The sequence below is a fragment of the Jaculus jaculus genome, chromosome 6 (genome assembly GCF_020740685.1).
Source record: "Jaculus jaculus isolate mJacJac1 chromosome 6, mJacJac1.mat.Y.cur, whole genome shotgun sequence".
NCBI classification, from domain to species: domain Eukaryota; kingdom Metazoa; phylum Chordata; class Mammalia; order Rodentia; family Dipodidae; genus Jaculus; species Jaculus jaculus.
This window is the reverse complement of record NC_059107.1, coordinates 46,175,883-46,192,950: the sequence shown is the minus strand read 5'-3', so window position 1 is coordinate 46,192,950 and position 17,068 is coordinate 46,175,883. Positions and strand designations below refer to the sequence as shown.

Sequence of the window (17,068 nt, the reverse complement as noted above, 5' to 3'; positions counted from 1 at the left end):
ACTGTGTTCTTCATTGCTAGTAATTCTGACTGGTTTTTCTTTATTATTTCTATTTCTCTATTTATGTCTTGTATTGCCTTCTTTATTTCATTAAATTGGTGTCCTGCCTCTTCTTTGATTCCTTTGATTTCCTCTTTGATTTCCTCTTTGATTTCTTCTTTGATTGTTTTCATGTGTTCTTTGACCTCTTTGAACATATTTATAATTATTCTTTTGAACTCTTTCTCAGGCATTTCCTCTAACTCTTTCTCACTGGAGGACATTTCTGATGCATTAATACTTTTAGGTGGATTTATATCGTCTTGCTTTTTAGTGTTTCTTGTGTTATAATGTATATATTTTTGCATCTTGGATTAAGTTAATGCTTGGATTTTCTAGCTAGCTGTGTATTCTTAGCTGTATCAATTGATTTGGTGTAATATATTTTCAGGGTAGGACCTTAAGGTATTAGGTGTGGCTCTTAAGACTTTCAGAGTATCTACAAAGATGTTCTTAGGGGTTGAGTTTCCCTGCTATAGGAGTATTCAAGCAGGCTGAGTGGAATAATATACTGGTAGATTCTAAAATTCAGCTAAACACTGTACCCATTCCATCAAAAACAGCCCCGAGTATGTATGCAAGAGTAGTTATTATAATGACCAGATCCTCTATCAACAAAGAGGTTTAGATTTCTGGTCTGTTGAGGTATCCAAGTCAGCTTGTGACCAAGTGAGACCCTTCCCTGGTGCAATCCCAGTTACCTTGGGTGATTGTGGTCTCAGTCAAGTTGCTGCCTGGGTCGTCGGGCTGCTGTTCTGATTTCTGGAGCTGGGCACTTGCTTTTCCTACGGGGCAAACTGAGCTGCTGCCGCCGCCTCTGCAGCTGTTGTAGGCGCCACCCCCGGAGCCCCCACCGCTGCTGAAGCTGCCGTTGCCGTGTCCCCGAAGCCGCTGCTGCGGGATATGTCACCGCTGCCGCTCCTGGGTCCGCTGCTGCTGGGGCCACTGGTACCGGTGCTGGAGCCGCTGAAGTTGCTGCCAAATTCTGCTCCTGCTTGGGTCCCGCCGTCAGCCCAAGTTGGCGTGGCCGGGTCCCGGGCCGCTGCTGTGTTCGCTGGAGCTGGGTTCAGGCGGCAGGGGAGGGGAGGGAGCCGCGCTGTTCTGGTTGTATCGTTTCTCCACGTGTGCTTTTACCTCGCGGTCTGCTCCTCCCTCCGTTGCTCGCTGCCGCTCTCCCCTCACGTTTCCCGAGTTGCGGAGAGCGCGGTGTGAGGGGAAAATCCCGCACCTGGCTTGTCCTGCGGCTCGAGCCGAGAGACCGGTGGTTTTTCTGCCGCTCCGCGGTTGCGGCGGGTAGCCGAGCGGCCCGGAGCCGCTGTTCCCGCCTGTGCAGGCTCTGGATGCTCTGGAACTCTTCTACTTCTCCGCTGCCGCCTCAACTTCCTATACACCTCACTTTTTAGTAAAAGTGTGTATTTTGCTGAGTTTTTTTTTGGTCTTCCCCCCCCAGGCTGTTTTGGCGTGGTACCTACGCCGCCATCTTAACCGGAAGTCCACTGGTGGATTTTACTAGACCTTCAAGGAAGAACTAACACCAATGCATCTCAAGCTTTTCCATAAAATAGAAAAAGGAAGGAACTCTACCAACTCCTTCCACAAAGCCAGCATCACCCTGATACCAAAACCAGACAAAGACAGAACAAAAACATAAAATTACAAACCAATCTCCCTCATGAACATAGATGCAAAAATTCTGAATAAAATATTGGCAAACAGAATACAAAAATATATCAAAAAGATTATTCATCCCAACCAAGTTGGCTTTATCCCAAGGGTGCAGGAATGGTTTTGGATTGTTTTTCCTATTTCTGTAAAGAATGCCATTGGAATTTTAATGGGGATTTCGTTAAATACGTAGATTGCTTTTGGTAAGGTTGACATTTTCACAGTATTGATTCTTCCAATCCAAGAACATGGGCTGTCTTTTCACAAATAAATAAATGTAACACATCATATAAATGGTCTGAAGGACAAAAATCACATGATCATTTCAATAGATACAGAAAAGGCATCCAACAAAACCCAACATTTCTTCATGGTAAAAGTATTGCAGAAACTGGGAATAGAAGAAACATATCTCTACATAATAAAAGCTATTTATGACAGACATACAGCCAACATAATAATAAATGGGAAAAAACGTGAAGCTTTTCCACTAAATTCAGGAACAAGACAAGGGTGTTCACTGTCCCCACTTTTATTTAAAATAGTACTGGATGTCTTGGCTATAGCAATAAGGCAAGAGACACACATAAAAGGGATACAAATCAGAAAGGAAGAGATCAAATTATCATTATTTGCAGATGATATGATTCTTTATATAAAGGACCCTAAAGACTCGACCAGCAAACTGTTAAGGCTGATAAACATTTTTAGCAAAGTTGCAGGATACAAAACAAGCACACAGAAATCAGTAGCATTCCTATATACTAACAACAAACATGTGGGGGATAAAATCAGGGGACCTTTCCCATTTACAATTGCCTCAACAAAACATAAAGTACCTTGAAATAAACTTAAACAAGGAAATGAAGGATCTGTACAATGAGAACTTTAAAACACTCAAGCAAGAAATTGCAGAAGACACAAGAAAATGAAAAGACATCCCATATTCTTGGATTGGAAAAATCAATACTGTGAAAATGTCAACCTTACCAAAAGCAATCTACGTATTTAACGAAATCCCCATTAAAATTCCAATGGCATTCTTTACAGAAATAGGAAAAACAATCCAAAAATTCATCTGGAAGCACAAAAAACCTGAAATAGCCAAAACAGTTTTGAGCAACAAAAATAAGGCTGGTGGGGGCTGGAGAGATGGCTTAGCGGTTAAGCGCTTGCCTGTGAAGCCTAAGGACCCCGGTTCGAGGCTCGGTTCCCCAGGTCCCACGTTAGCCAGATGCACAAGGGGGCGCACGCGTCTGGAATTCGTTTGCAGTGGCTGGAAGCCCTGGCGCGCCCATTCTCTCTCTCTCCCTCTGTCTTTCTCTCTGTGTCTGTCGCTCTCAAATAAATAAATAAAAATTAAAAAAAAAAAAATAAGGCTGGTGGGCCAGGCATGGTGGTACACACCTTTAATCCCAGCACTTGAGAGGCAAAGGTAGGAGGATCACTGTGAGTTCAAGGCCACCCTGAGACTACATAGGGAATTCCAGGTCAGCCTGGGCTAGAGTGAGACCCTACCTCAAAAAACCAAAAAATAAAAAATTTAAAAATAAGGCTGGTAGTATCACCATATCTGATTTTGAGCTATATTACAAAGCCTTGGTAACAAAAACAATATGGTATTGGCACAAAGACAGACATGTAGATCAATGGAACAGAATAGAGGACCCAAATATTAATCCAGGCAGCCACAGCCTCCTGATTTTTGACAAAAGTGACAAAAATATTCATTGGAGGAAAGACAGCCTCTTCAACAAGAGATGCTGGAAAAACTGGATATCTATATGTAGAAGGATGAAAATAGACCCTTGCCTTTCTCCATGCACAAGAATCAAATCCAAGTGGATCAGGGACCTTAATATCAGACCTGAAACTCTGAAATTGCTGGAGGAAAAGGTAGGAGAAACCCTTCAACATATTGGCATAGATAAAGACTTTCTGAATATAATTATTCAGGAAATAAAGTCTCTAATCAACCACTGGGATCTCATGAAATTACAAAGCTTTTATATAGCAAAAGACAATGTGAATACAGCAAAGAGACAAGCTACAGAATGGGAGAAAATCTCTGCCAGCTACACATCTGACAGAGGATTAATATCCAGTATATACAAAGAACACAAAAAACAGAACAGCTAGGTGTGGTAATGCATGCCTTTAATCTCAGCACTTGGGAAGCAGAGGTAGGAGGATTGCCCTTAGTTCAAGGCCACCCTGAAACTACATAATGAATTCCAGGTCAGCCTGTGCTACAGTGAGACCCTACCAAAAAAAAAAAAAAAGAAAAAGAACAATAAGAAATCAAACAATTCAATTAAAAAATTGCTATGGGCTATAAAACTAAATAGAGTTCTCAGTGGAAGAAATACAGATAGCATATAAACATCTAAAAGAGTGTTCTATGGCCTTACCAATCAGGGAAATGGAAATTAAAACTACTTTGAGATTTCATCTCTCTCCTGTCAGAATGGCTACCATCAACAAAACAAATGACAATAAGTGTTGGTGACTCAAGGCCCTTGGTATCCCACCAGAAATAAATGGTAAGATCCTATTGCTGAAGACTCCACATACTTGGGCTGCAAGGTCACTAAGAAATCCTGCTGGAGCTGAGCTGAAAACCTCCTCCATGTAGGCCAGATGACAGAAAGCTGGAAAAAGTCATGCTGCATGCAGTTCAATAGGAGAGAGAGTGAAGATACTCAACAAGCCTTATATTTGGCCAACAAGGCCAAATGAGCCAATGGGTGCAATAGTGGCACATCTGTTATGGGGGAAACCAACTGTTCTCTAATTGGACTAGAGGCCAACTCCATGGGAGAGAATACATCCCTGATTACTGAAAACCTACAACAGGGTTAGTCATGAGCCCCAGGGGTGTAATGTCTGCTGCTGTCTGGCTAAATGTATATATATATATATATATATATATATATATATATATATATATATATATATATGTATGTATGTATATGTATATATATATATATATATATATGTGCATATATATATATATATATATATATATATACTATGCTCACCAAAGTGTCCAGTAAGCACTTCTCTTAATGTTCATAGCCATATATTAATGCTACTCTCACTTTTGATTAGAGAACCTTCTCTTTCAGATGGCAGTGACTTTGGGATGACTCAGAAGGCACCATGGTGCTGAGAAGAAGTGACAGAGGAGTGCTCCGCACTGAAATATCTCTATCACACTTTCCAAGGCTCAGGGTCCACTGCAGAAGAGGTGGCAGAAAGAATATAAGAGCCAAAGGAAGGATAGGCTCCTTACAATGCACTCTTCTAGATACAAAATGGCCTGGATATCCATCACCTCACAGTGCCTGACACTACCTACACAAAACCATCAAAATAGGAGGAAAAGATCATGATATAAAAATAGAGACTGATTGAGAGGGGGAGGGGATATGATGTAGAGTAGAGTTTCAAAGGGGAAAGTGGGGAGAGGGAGGGAATTACCATGGGATATTGTTTACAATTATGGAAGTTGTCAATAATAAATAAATAAATGTTAGTAAGGATGCGGATAAAGGGGAACCCTTCTACACTATTAATGGGAATGTAATCTGGTACAGCCATTGTGAAAATCAGTGTGGAGGTTCTTGAGACAGCTAAAAATAGATTTACCATATAATCCAGCTGAAACTCCTAGGCATATATCCTAAAGACTCTTCTCACTGCCTTAGAGATACTTGCACAGCCATGTTTATTGCTGCTCTATTCACAATAGCTAGGAAATAGAACCAGCCTAGATGTCCCTCCACAGATGAATGGATAATAAAGATGTGGTACATTTACACAATTCAGGGGTAAAGGAAAATGAAATTTGTAGGGAAATGGATGAATCTGGAAAGGATTAAATCCAAACATCATATATTCTCTCTCATGTGGATTCTAGCTACAACTGTATGGACTTGTGTGTGCACTGGATCCAAAAATCGGTAGCAGAGGCCAGTAAGCTAGAAAAAGGCTATAAGGGAGGGAGGAAAGAGAAGGACTTAAGGGGATGGTATTGTATGTATGTAAGTAGAAGAACAGATTACAGGGAGGGGAAAGGCCAGGGGAAGAGATTGTATAAGAGAAGGGTGGGGGGGGGGAAGGGTCAATCAAAATTCAAGATATTCTAAATAAGACATATGAAAACCTACTTTTTTGAATAATGGCACATCCATAAACTTTAAATTATTACTAGAAAATTTTCAGTGCCAGCGATGGGATACCTTCCAGTGAGTTGTTGGCCAGGGAGGTCCCTGTTGCCTCCAAAACATTGCAGGCTATTGCCCAGACCCTTGGTTTCCCTTGAAAAACAGATGGTAAGACCCTATTGCTGAAGACTTCACATGCCTGAGCAGCACAGTTACTAAGAAATCAAGCTGGAGGTGATCAGAAAACCTTCTCCCTGTGGACCAGCCAACTGAAAGGTGGAAAAAGCTGTACTGCATGCAGCCTTATTGGAGATAGAAGTCATCAGCAGTAAAAACAGTGGACACTGGAAGCCTCAAGTTTGGCCAGGCAGGCCAACTGACCGAACGAATGCAATAGTGGCATGTCTGCTCTGGAGAAAACCAAGTGCTCTCTTATTGGACTGAAAGCCCACTCTATGGGAGGGAATACATGCCTGGTACTGAAAACCTAATGACATGCCTATGACAGGGGAGGTCATGAGCCTTAGGGGTATAAAGCCTGCTCCTGGTCTGGATAAATGTATATATTATTCTCACTAAATTGCCCTGAAAGCACTACACTTAATGTTCATACTCATATATTAATGCTACTCTCACTTCTGGTTAGAGAAGCTTCTCTTTTCAGATGGAAATGACCACTGGGATGACCCAAAAAGGCAACATTGTGCTGAGAAGAAGGGATGGAGAAGTGTCCAGCACTGAAACATTTCACACCCTCCAAGGCTCAGGGTCCATTGCAAAAGAGGTAGCAGAAAGAGTGTAAGAGCCAAAGGAAAGGTACCACTCCTTACATACAACTGTCCAGACAGAAATTGGCCTCAAAAATAATATAAAATAAAAATATATATAAAATAATATAAAATAAAATAAAATGAACAATGCAATGTCCTCAATACAGGTCCTGGAATCCAGTGTTTCATGATGTCAGGTAGGGGCCACATAGCTATTCTAGCAGCAGAAGTCACAACTAAAGCAGTAATCTCTCACACCATGCCTGTAAGTCACCTGGGCTATTGAGAACTGCTGAGGTTTACATAAGGGTCAATCCACACATCTCCATTCCAGGGCAGCCACTGCCGAGCCTGAGTCTCAATGGGTCACTTTACTTTAACAACTGTATCATGGGCAAGACCTTAAACTCTACAACCTCCAAAACAAACAACATTTTGATGATCTGGAAAACATACATGTCACATCTGAGTTCTTTCTTTCCCATGCCTCCTTAGTGTGAAAGTCACACAACTCTTTTCAGACTGACAAATGAACACCCTAAAGGAAGCTTTCACAAATAAAACAGCAGCAATAGGAGGAGCAGGAATGTAGACTGTCTTCACACCTTGAGAGCCTACTCCAGCCAGATGTATGATCCATCTCTGCAAGAGCCTGAGTACTTGGCTTTTCACTTCTCATTGAATGTTTCCGGTGACAGAGAACTCATCACCTCCCCTCATAATTAATGGGCCATTCCATTGAAGTTGAAGCATTTGTTCAAATGAATGTTGCTTCAGCACTAACTGTATGCCAGACATTGCATTAAGGTGCTAAGATGAAGAGACGTAAGGTTCTCAATTCCTAATGTGGGATACTGAAATAAAAATGACAATACAATATGTTTGGTTAGTCATTGGTTAGAGGTTTTGCCTACGAAAAACAACGAGGCCTAGTACAGGGATGGAGAGCAGCAAACGTATGAATCTATAAGGGTGGCCAAGGAGAACAGGGACATGGAAGCAGCCTCCTGAATGATTGGAGAAGGTGCACAAGGCAAGTAACTAGACCACAAGAGTCAGTACAGTGCTTACTGCCCAAGCGTGAGGGCCTGAGCTCAGATCCCCAACACCCATGAAAAACTTGGGTGTGGTGGCCCGAACCTATAATCCCAGCACTGGAAAGGTGGGGACAGAAGGTTCCCTGTGGTTTGCTAGTGAGCTTGTCTAACTAAATCAGTCATCTCTGGGTTCAGTGAGACCCTGTCTCAAAAAACAAGGTGGAGGGTGATTGAGGAAGACACCAACATAAGCCTCTGGTTTCCACACACATGTATATACCACACCCTGGACATATACAAAGAGAGTATTTATAACAATAATTTTATGAGATTGACACACTACATACTGTGCTAACGAGGCTCCTTTATAACAGTAATTTTAAAAAGTTAATCACGAACAGCAGGTATAAAGACAAAGGCCCTGCAGCAAGAATGAATGTTTTTTTCTCCTATCCAAAGGTGATCTGGGGCTGACGATGTAGCTTAGTTAGTAAAAATGCTTGCCTGGCATGAACAAAGCCCTGGGTTCAATTCCTAGCACTGCTTAAACCAGGTATGTTAGCACATACCTGTCATCCCAGCACTCAAGGGATAGAAGGAGCTGTACCAGAAAGTTCTCCTCAACTACACAGGGACTTGGGTGCTAGCCTGGGATACATATGACACCATCTCTCTGTCTCTCTCTCCTCTCTCTCACACACACACCACCACCACATTAAGAAAAGCAATATGGACTACATGATTTATCCTTTCCACATAGTCTTAAATCTCACCACCATCATGTCCATCACTGAACACCAACACTGGCACGGTTGATGATTAAGCCAAGAAAGTTCCATAGCTGTCTTATTAAACATTTTTTAAAATATTTATTTACAAGAAACAAAGGGAGGGAGAGAGGGAAGGAGGAAGAGAGGGAGGGAGGGAGAGAGGGAGTAAACAGAAAGAGAGAGAGAATAGGTGCACCAGGGCCTCCAGCCACTGTAAACGAACTCCAGATACATACACCACCTGTGCATCTGGCTTTATGTGGGTGATCGAACCTGGATCCTTTGGCTTTGCAGGCAAGAACCTTAACTGCTAAGTCATCTCTCCAGCCCCACAGCTGTCTTTTCTGACTTCATCTCTTCCTATTTTGTCCACTTCTCCACTGGATCCAGCTGGCTTTGGAGTTTACACAGTTGTGTCCTTTGTATGTAATTATCATCCTGTCTACATCTTCATTCCAGTTTCTGATAAATATGTTACATGGGCGAATCTGAAGGATGACGCCTCATGCAAGTCTCCCAGACCCACACTAGGCTCACAGCCAAGGTTCTTTCAGGTCCCTCTTATTCGTTCTGCAATCTCCAGTGTATCCTTCTCAACAGAGAAGGTGGAAATGCAATCAAAAATGAGTGATTCAGCTTTCTCTAAACCATCTGTGAACAGTCTGTTCCAAGCAGCAGGCTGAAATGTTTTCACATATGAATGACACCCCAAGCTGTAAGTGAATGCAAAGCATGAGAACTATTAGGTTATGCATCCATTCTACGCCACATGCATCTCCAGATTTCATAATTATCTTCCATACCCAGAACACTGCCAGATACTTCAAACACATTCAGTAAATATTTACTGAAGTGTATGTGTGAATGTTACAGAAGATATCCAGGAAAAATCTCCAAACAGGACCTGACACTGATGCCACCAGGTTATGAATTTTCTACTTCCTGGTGCTCCTGTTGTTCGCTGCTATGTAACAAAACATTTAGAAACTTAGTAACCTAAAACAACTGCAATCTTTAATTTGCTCATAAGTTTGCAATTTGGGCAGGGACAGCTTGCCTGTGCTCCACTGCCTGGAATACAGACATGCAGCCTCCCCTTGCAGATGCTGGCTTCTTCAGAGCCTGGAGGCACCCCTAGAGTCAATGACACAGAGCCATGTGGTCTTTTTACAGCCTGGTCTCATAAGTCACAAAGGATCATTCTGCCACATTTTATTGACTCAAAGTCACTAAGGCCAGCCTATAGGTAAGAAATGGTGGGCAAAGTGTCAAGGAATATGCAGATATTTTCACATCATTGCCCATGGGATTGTATGAGGCTACCAGATCCTACCACTGTCCTTAAGCACAAATGCCAAATAACATCATATCATGCTGGATATATTAAATATATAGCACAATAAAATTTATTTAAAAAAAAAACCTGCCTGCTTTCTACAGATGGGCCACAGAGTTGCACTGAGCAAAAATAAGGAATGTCTGCAAGTCTTGTAAAGCTTCTTTGTTTGGGAATCCTGCAGAGTTGTTCTCATGTCTTGTAGCTATATCTAGAAGAATCAGATTCCTTTGTTTCCTAAATAAAAGGAAGCTGGAATTGCAGGTGACCATGGGTCCAAATTAGGACGACTGAATATTCGCCCAGCACAGCTCAGAGTAGGGCCTAGAAAGGCAATACCCCAATAATGGTTGGCATTGCATCCTAACAGAATCAAAACCCTCCCAGGAGTCTGTGTCTAGAGGCCTGAATACTGTCCCATTCAAGCTTAGCAAATCCTTCACCAGTGTAGGGTAGAAACGGCTTTAGGTCCACCCAATCCTGCTTTCTTTCTCTCCAGGGCACAGCTACACTCCATTTCCTGGCCTCCACAGCAGTTGGGATGAGACCATGTGACCAAGTCCTGGCCAAAGAAATAAGGACTTAGTGAAGACTACTTCTGAGCCTGGGCCACAAAAATCTAGTGTGGCCCTTTTAAACCTTTCCTTGTCTACTGCCTGAACGGAGACTTCTGGGATCTGGAGGAGGGCAGCGACGCGACCATATTAAATGAGTAGGAAATTGCTGCATAATTAGAAATTAAACTTTTATTACCTTAAGCCACCTTGCAAACTGTTTTGGTTGTTGGTCTACCTAGACTGTGAAGCTTAATTTTCACTCAGGAACTGTTTGCTCTTGTTCATCTACTACTATGAGTGGAATACACTCTACTCGCACACTAGAAAAAGAAATGGGTATCAGCATCACCCTTGGGCAGTGAATATCTAACGGGCACAGCTTGAAAATACAACTTTTCCTGGAAAGACCTGAAAAAGTGCATACTACTACTCCGGTAATAGGTTAATAAGAAAGGCGAGGTCTGTAGGAACGTAGACTTTTAAAAATCAGGTTCAAGGTTAATTCAAGGAGGAAAGTCGCACCCGCTGTCTGATACACTGTTGCAAAGAGGCCAGCGAGAGAACAGAGCGAGCCCAAGGGGACCTGCTCCCACCTCCGCCCTCAGACAATGCCGGTTGAGAGAGCACCGGGCAGAGGGAAAGCGGGGAGGACAGGCGACTGGGGAGAGAACAACGCAAGAGCCGTGGGGCGACACGGGTGGGGTGTCTCCCGCGAGCAAGGGCTGCTGCAGAGCGCGCGTGCACGCCCGCACGCCCACCGCTGCACACTTACACACACAACCACACACCCTTCCCCCGCCGCCCCCCACGCCCTTCCTGCGGGGGGAGCAGCACACTCCCGGGGGAGACCCGGGGAGAAGGGGTGCGTGAGCGCCACCCCACGCGAGTGCAGCGGGGGCCGCGGGGCCGGAAGGACGCCGCCCCGCCCCGCGGGCAGCCGAGAGCGGGAGGCGAGGAGCCGCCCGCGCAGGCCACGCCCCCTGGGCCGGCCACGCCCCCTCTGCGGCGGGCGAGGGGCGGGGCGGGGCGCGGCGTATATAAGACGAGGGGCGGGCGCCGCTCTTTTGTCTCTTGCTGCAGCGACGCGAGTGGGAGCACCAGGAGCCCGGGCTCGGAAGGAGTCTCCACACGGTGAGACGCCGCGCTAGGGCCCGGCAGGCCTGGGTGGGGTCGGGGCCGGGGCGTCCAGCGGGTGCGTCCGGGGGCCACAACTGCGACCAGCCGGGGACGGACTCCGGGGCTGGCGGGCCACACCCTGGGGCTTGGGGGGGGGCTCGGGCGCGCCCAAATCTTCGGCTGCCTGGGCTGCAGGAAACGCCTCGGCGGGAATGCCACGTCGAGAGGTGTCGGCCGTCTCGGGGGCGGCCCTGGTCCCCCAGGCCCCGGCCAACAGCCTTGGCTTGTCCCTCTAGGATTGCTTTAAGAAAATGGCAGACAAACCAGACATGGGGGAAATCGCCAGCTTCGATAAGGCCAAGCTGAAGAAAACCGAGACGCAGGAGAAAAACACCCTGCCGACCAAAGAGAGTGAGTGCGCCCCCTCCGCGGGTCCCCACCCCGGCGCCCCACCCCGTCCTTCCTGTGCCAATCCTGTCCCCATCCCCATATGGCCAGCGCCCCCCTATCTGGGCGGCCTCAACCACCCTTTCGGTTACACAAAGCACCTCGTCTTTCCCCCAGCCCACTTATTAACGCCCAGACCTCGTGGGTGCCTCTCCCACACCAGGTTTGTGAGCTCCTACGGTTGGGTGGGGGGGGGTGCAAGGTGGCTTCATCAGTGCCCGCCTTCCCCTCTCCGCAGCCATTGAACAGGAAAAGCGGAGTGAGATTTCCTAAAAGCCTAGAGGATCCCCTACCCCCGTCATCTCTTGAGTCCCCTCGTGATGTGGAGGAAGAGCCACCTGCAAGATGGACACGAGCCACAAGCTGCACTGTGAACCCGGGCACTCCGCGCCGATGCCACCGGCCTGCGGGTCTCTTTAGGGACCCCCAATCGGACTGCCAAATTTCTCCGGTTTGCCCTGGGATATTATAGAAAATTATTTGTATGATTAATGAAAATAAAACACACCTCGTGGCATGGCTGGCGTGGTCTGAATCTCTTCGTAGAGTGTACGTGGGCAGTGCCGCCGCGGTAAAGCCTCCACTCTTTGGAGTGAGTTGTGCCGCAGAGGGAAGGGAGGGGAGGGGCTCGGAGAAAGCCCGCTCAGGGATCATTTTTATTTGGGGTTCTTAGCGGATGGGCTCTTGATAAAGCAACCCATGAAAAATTAACCCCACTTTGTCTCTTGAAAAAAATGCGTCTCGGGGGTAAGATTTATCAATGATGGGCTTTTCAAGTCCCACTCTTTTTGTGGGTAGAGGCAGTGACTTCAGCCTGCGAAGAAGGAGGGAGAAACCCATTCTGGAATGTTAGAAATTGGGCGAGGTCACAGGCCCCCAGAAGGCTTTCTTCTGGCCCTTCGGGAAGACGCGAGAATAAAAACAAAGGCGGATATATCAGAACTAGAGCCGGGCTTTTTGTGTCTAACCCAGTTCAGAACCTTGCACTGAAGATTAGTTAGCCTTGAGAGGGAGTGCTGGCCGAGCCGCCCCTGGTGCTGCGCTCAGCAAGAAGGGTGGGAATGTGGTGGGAGGGAGTGAAGCTGCAGCCGCCGAGCGGAGCAGCGGGAGGTCACACCCTCCAGACCCACGGGGAAGGGGTGGGGCCAGCCCGGAGGGGCCTAGCGGAGGAGGAGTCTGGGGCTGCCTTGCCAGAAACCGGCTTGTGATTACAGACAGAGGTGGCAGTTTCCTGGAGGAGGGAGACAAATTGCCTAAGAGATCTGTCCCACATTTTTGCCTGACCCCGAGGGACTGGACAATGGGTGAGGGCAATTAGTTCAACTGAGTAGCCCCTGGCTATAGAAAGTTGAAATAGGCAATCTCGATAGACCAGAGGACAGCAGGCGAAGGGAGCCTGTTTAACATAAAGGACTGACTTGACAGAGCTACACTCTCACCTCCTGCGTGCACCTCCTGCTGGTACGTGGACATCCCGTACCTGGGAGACTTGAGTGGAAAAGGACTCCTAGTCGTTGACACTGGTGACTGCCGTGCTAGCCGGTGCTTGCCCACACTCAAGGCTTACTGGGGAGTCCATCATGTAGCTTCTGTGAGGCTGTGATCCAATCGAGGGACTTTCCAGTGACATAGCTGCTTTATAGTCCCATACTCAGTATTCACTCATGCTCCTGCAAGCCAAGCAAACTCACTGGTTTTCAAAGAGAGAAAGGCTTACTGCATTGCCAGCCCGCCTCACCTGCTCCAACTTAGTTGTGCTAAAGCTAAACTGCTTCCTGGGCCCCTCCCCCACTGTTATTCTGCCTTCCCTGATTGACAAGGCCCAACCATTGAGTCTGGATAGTAACTCTGGTACACGGAAGCAAAATATACTCGTCTCCTTCCCTGGGCCAATCCAGGATACAATATTGGTGGGGGCCGGTGGCGGGGGGGGGGGGGGGGGGGGGGAGTATTGTTCATTCACAATTGAAGCTGATGATGGAAGGTTGCATATTACCCAAATGACAATCGCACTAGCCAGCTTGGTCTCTATAGTACGTGTAGATAAGTTATAAATAGAAAAGGTTTCTTTCAGCTCAGTTTTATTAGTTTGTGCCTATGATTCAATTGAGCCATTGCTTTGGATCCGTGATGGAGGAACGCAGCGCGGTGGGCGTGCAGGGCAAATCTCACAATCTGACCTCATGAGAGAAAGAGGTGAGGGTGACCATCCCATAGGGCACTCCAGGGGACACAGCCCCAGTGGCTTCAGGATCTTCCGCTTGGGTTGGGAAGATGGTTCAGTGGATAAAGATGCTTGTTTGCAAAGCCTGTCTGCCTGGGTTGGATTCCCCACAAAGCCAGATGCGCAAAGTGGTGCGTGTATCTGGAGTTCATTTGCAGTGGCTAGATGTCTTGGTGTGTTGTGTTCTCTCCTTCTCTCTCGCTCCTTGCAAAGACATATTTTTAAAAATCTTCCACTTGCCCCTCACCTCTTAAAAGGGTTAGTGACCTCTCAATGATACATACACCCTAAGGAGCAATCCTCTACCATGGGACTTTGAGGGGCGGAAAAAAAAGTATATAAAAAGTATATAGGTCTCAACCAGTTAGATTTTGGATATTGGGTTACAGATTTTTGTACAATTCAGAGGCTGTATTCTTGTTCAGTTTCAGTCAGCATGGGCTTTTGGAGCACCCAAAGAGTGCCTTTCACTGTATCAAGTCTATGGAGGCTATGAAAGACATGTGCAATGAACGATGCAAAAAGTACAATAAACTAGAGACATATAAACAATGCCTCATGGGAAGACAGACAAAAAAGTTGACTCTGACCAGAATGGGGGGGGGGGGGTGTTTCTTCACGGAAGAGGAAGCATTGAATGAAGACTGAAGAAGTGAGAGTGGGGTGGGGCTTTCTCAGCAGAAGCCTTGCGTTGTGACAAGGAGCAAGTTCAGTGAGGGAAAGGGCAACCATTCAGTGAAAACAGAAGCAGCCTCAAAATTAGCCTAGCAAGTAAGGTGGCTGTGCTATATGCAGCAAGCTTGGAAGCCAGTACAGATTCGAGGGCAAAGTGATCCGAAGCGTATGTAAGAGCACAAGGAAGATGCTGTGGAAGACACAGGTGGTTAGCTACTCACTTACCACCATCACCACTAATCACCGTCACCCCTATCACCACCATCCCCATCACCACTGAGTCACCAACACCTTCACCATCATTGCCATCGCCAGTAACACTCCCTCTACGTCATCTCCGCAAGCACCGTTACCACCACCGCCTCATTTCCTTTGACCATGACTATGAAACATGGCAAACGTAACCAAATTCAATTCAGATATCAGGTAGTTGGTGTGCTTCAAAAGGTCCAGCCCACCAAGCATGGTGGCTCATGCCTTTACCTTGGGAGGCAGAGGTAGGAGGATCACCAAGAGTTCAAGTCCAACCTGGGACTGCAGTGAGTTCCAAGTCAGCCTGGACTACAGTGAGACTCTGCCTTGAAAAAAAAAAAAAGCCCAGCCCAAGGAATGAGACTTGATTAGTATAAATTTGAGACATCCAGAGGTTCAGTATTACACAATGTTTTAAGGACAATCTGTTTTTGTTGTCCTAAGGATTCCAGGACACTAATGACAATTCATGGACAGAGACCAGACTGCTTCACATTCTGCATGTCAGATTTACAGCATTAAAGATTTGTCCCATGTCTACATAACTTTTTAACATTTTCATTTATTTCCTTTCCTGCATGTGTGCACATACACACACATATATGCCCACATGTCAGGACCTCTTGCTGCTGCAAACACCACCAAGTTTACATAGGTGGCTTGGGAATTGAACCCTGTTCTAACAGACTATGTGAGCAAGCACCTTTAACCTCTAAGCCATCTTTCCAGCCTCTGCATGACTTTTTTAAGATTCTCAACCATAATATAACATATGTAGGGGGAAAACATACATAGATATGTGATCAACCTTCACAAACCAAGCAAACCCTAGTGACCTTCCAGTCACACGAACTGTGGAGGCAGTTGTTATTTGTGGTGCTGCTGAGCAAGTCTAGGGCCTCGTGTGCTCTAGGCAAGCATCCACTGCTGAGCCAGCTATAGTCCCAGCTCTCACCTGAGTTCTACCAGCATGTGTATACTTCGCCTGTTTTATAACTTGAGTCTACAAGTAATTGTACCCAATTTTATTATGGACTCCATTTTCCAGGAATGCAAACTACCATGTAAATAGAAGTATACCCTTTTAACTCGCAGCATCACTGAGAATTGGTCACCACTATCACCACTGCAGAAAACCATGGTTCTAACACACTATCCCTCAGAGTGTCTGAACTGTTTTGGTGCAGCACAGTTGTATGAATATGAGTTTGATGCTGCCTATCCACAAGTGAAAAATAAAATACACTTTCAAGCTGCTAGAATACTTTGTGTCACATTGTGTTAATCAGAGATTTGGCCAGGCATAGTGGCACATGCCTTTGATCACAGCACTCGGGAGACAGAGGTAGGAAGATTGCCATGAGTTCGAGGCCACCCTGAGACTACAGAGTGAATTCCAGGTCAGCCTGAGCTACAGCGAGACCCTACCTCTAAAAAAAATGTTTATCTTGCTCACATAACACATCAGTTGCTATTCTACTTTTGTTCTGCATGTCTTTTTTTTTTTTCAGAGAGCCAAGCTAAACAAGAAACCCTTCTCTGGGACACACTGTTGGTGTGCCAAAGGAAAGAGGAATAGCAGTCATCATGCTATGACTTTTCACACTCTTCTCCAATGTGGCACTTCTAATTCCAAAGCAAATCCTGAAACAAGGCTGATATGGATTGGATGACCCAGTAAATCACAAGACATCAGACGTAGATGTATCATTCGGTTATAGAGACAGCAGGAAATAATTGAGACCCAAAATACAATTTACCATATATATTAAAATGCAAATATCTTTATTTCACTTTTATATTCCAGTTAGGGCTCATGTTGATTTGAGTTCCTAAAGTGGGAAAGGTAAGTTATATTTATCTTTGATTTTCATTTCAGAAAAGAGGAATGTTATTAGTTATTTTCCTTGTTGCTGTGACATGACAATGCCTGACAAGCAATAACTTTAAGAAGGAAGCATTTATTTTGGCTCCCAGTCCATCATGGAAGGAAAGGCATGGTAGCAGGAAT

The 17,068-nt window shown here is 45.6% G+C and overlaps 1 protein-coding gene across 1 annotated transcript; it reads left to right on the top strand.

The window, feature by feature from the left end:
- The first annotated feature begins 11,336 nt into the window (after window positions 1-11,336).
- Window positions 11,337-12,423, top strand: Tmsb10 (thymosin beta 10). The gene is made up of 3 exons (XM_004660532.2): window positions 11,337-11,474; window positions 11,756-11,870; window positions 12,145-12,423. The coding sequence occupies exons 2-3, from the start codon at window positions 11,771-11,773 to the stop codon at window positions 12,177-12,179; spliced, it is 135 nt and encodes a 44-aa protein (XP_004660589.1). The 5' UTR covers window positions 11,337-11,474; window positions 11,756-11,770; the 3' UTR covers window positions 12,180-12,423.
- The last annotated feature ends 4,645 nt before the right edge of the window (window positions 12,424-17,068 follow it).

Bases quoted from the DNA above. Each gene is read 5' to 3' on its own strand.
- Tmsb10 (XM_004660532.2), top strand. From the start codon at position 11,771: ATGGCAGACAAACCAGACATGGGGGAAATCGCCAGCTTCGATAAGGCC. The intron at 11,871-12,144 runs GTGAGTGCGCCC...CCCTCTCCGCAG, and splicing joins CACCCTGCCGACCAAAGAGA to CCATTGAACAGGAAAAGCGG.